The sequence below is a fragment of the Dipodomys ordii genome, unplaced genomic scaffold (genome assembly GCF_000151885.1).
Source record: "Dipodomys ordii isolate 6190 unplaced genomic scaffold, Dord_2.0 Scaffold10, whole genome shotgun sequence".
In the NCBI taxonomy this organism is placed as follows: Eukaryota; Metazoa; Chordata; class Mammalia; order Rodentia; family Heteromyidae; genus Dipodomys; species Dipodomys ordii.
The window spans coordinates 11,322,595-11,324,324 of NW_012267226.1; the positions used below are offsets into that span (position 1 = coordinate 11,322,595).

A 1,730-nucleotide genomic window follows, 5' to 3' on the forward strand; every position below is an offset into this window, starting at 1 on the left:
ACATGGAAGGTGTTGAAGAATCTCAAGTTTGAAGTCAGCCTACATTATATAGTGATACCTTCTCACAAAAAATAAAATAAAAAGAAAAGGACTGAGTAGTACTTATTTATGATTTTAAAATTCCACTATAATTGCCACGTAAATTTTTAGCTTTCACTCCAAAGTAGGCAATAAGACCATGAATGACTCCTGATAATTTAATACTAAATCTAATGTTAGAATTTATTTCAACTTATAATATAAAATGTTAGCCATAAGGCTAAATATTACAAGAAGTAAAAGTGAACGACAGAAAACTTTAAGTTGGATATTCAAACAAAATGTGAAAAGAGAAGGAAAAAAGGAAGAAGAAAGAAGATGAAGCATAGATTTAGCCATTGGGAGAAGCATGTTTCCATCCTCCCCTGGGCTGACATGCAGAAGGCATCCCTGTGGGTGTTTGTGGAGGTTACAGCCATTTGCTCTTAGACTGAGAAAGACTAACATTTGCATCAAATGAGTTTTCTCCTTAATGTTTTGTGTAGGGCAGCCTTTACCTCCTTGTTCCTCAGGCTGTAGATGAGGGGGTTGAGCATGGGGATCACGGTGGTATAGAACACAGAGGCCACATTCTCCTGGGCCAAGGAACTGGAAGTGGAAGGCTTTAAGTACATGAATGCAGTGGATCCATAAAACAGCCCCACAGCCACAAAGTGGGAACTGCAGGTGCTGAAGGCTTTGGCTCTGCCTTCAGTGGAGCTGATGCGGAGGATGTTGGACAGGATGAAGGCATAGGAAACAAGAACCATTAAGCCGGTCATTATAATGTCAAATCCCGCTATAAAGAAGACAACAATCTCCACATCATAGGTGCTAGAACAGGAGAGCTTCATGAGAGGGAGGATGTCACAGAAGTAGTGGCTGATGAAGACCTCACAATAGTGCAGTTTTAACATGAGGCCAGTCTCTATTGTTGACCCAATGATTCCCATGGTATAGACCAGAGCCACCAGCAGGCAGCAGAGAGTATGAGACATGATGATGTGGTAGAACAAGGGGCGGCAGATGGCCACATAGCGGTCATAGGCCATCACCATGAGCATGTAACACTCAGCAATGACAAAAACAAGGAAGAAGTAGAGCTGAGACATGCACCCCACATAGGAGATGATGTTCTTGTTGTTTACAAAGTTGACCAACATTTTAGGGGTGATGACTGAGGAGTAGAAGAGATCCACAAAGGATAAGTTGCTGAGGAAGAAGTACATTGGGGTATGAAGCTGCTGGTTGAGACCAATCAGGGTGATCATGCCCAAGTTCCCCACCATGGTGGTCACATAGATTCCAAGGAAGAGGAGGAAGAGAGGGATCTGGAACTCTGGCTGGTTAGTTAATCCTCCAAGAATGAACTCAGCCACTGTTGAATGGTTTTCTGTAGCCATTTTCTTTGTGCAGGAAGCCTGTGGTGATGGGAGAGGAGATAGCTAGCGAGAGGCTGCTCTTCCTCTGATTTCTTTGCCCTTTGTCATCTCCTGAGCCAGCCTGACTGGCTGCAGGGCTGGTGCATGTTTCCTTTACTCCTGTTGCTTGCTGAGAGCAGGACCAGTGATGAGTGTTGTAAAGATTCTAAAGGTGAGAGGAAAGAAGGAAAACCTTGGATCTCCTACTTGTTTTCCAATGTCTTAGATAACTGGTTCTCAATGTGTCTTCTGTGGTTCAGCATTATCACCTTCATCCTGACCTTGCTGGGG

At 43.5% G+C, this 1,730-nt stretch overlaps 1 protein-coding gene across 1 annotated transcript; it reads right to left on the reverse strand.

Moving 5' to 3' along the window:
• Positions 1-491: 491 nt before the first annotated feature.
• LOC105980873 (olfactory receptor 151-like) lies at positions 492-1,421 on the reverse strand. The gene has a single exon (XM_013009854.1). It carries the CDS (start codon positions 1,419-1,421, stop codon positions 492-494), a length of 930 nt encoding a protein of 309 aa, XP_012865308.1.
• Between the last annotated feature and the right edge of the window lie 309 nt (positions 1,422-1,730).

Excerpts from the sequence above, each read along its gene's own strand:
- LOC105980873 (XM_013009854.1), bottom strand. The coding sequence starts at position 1,421 with ATGGCTACAGAAAACCATTCAACAGTGGCTGAGTTCATTCTTGGAGGA.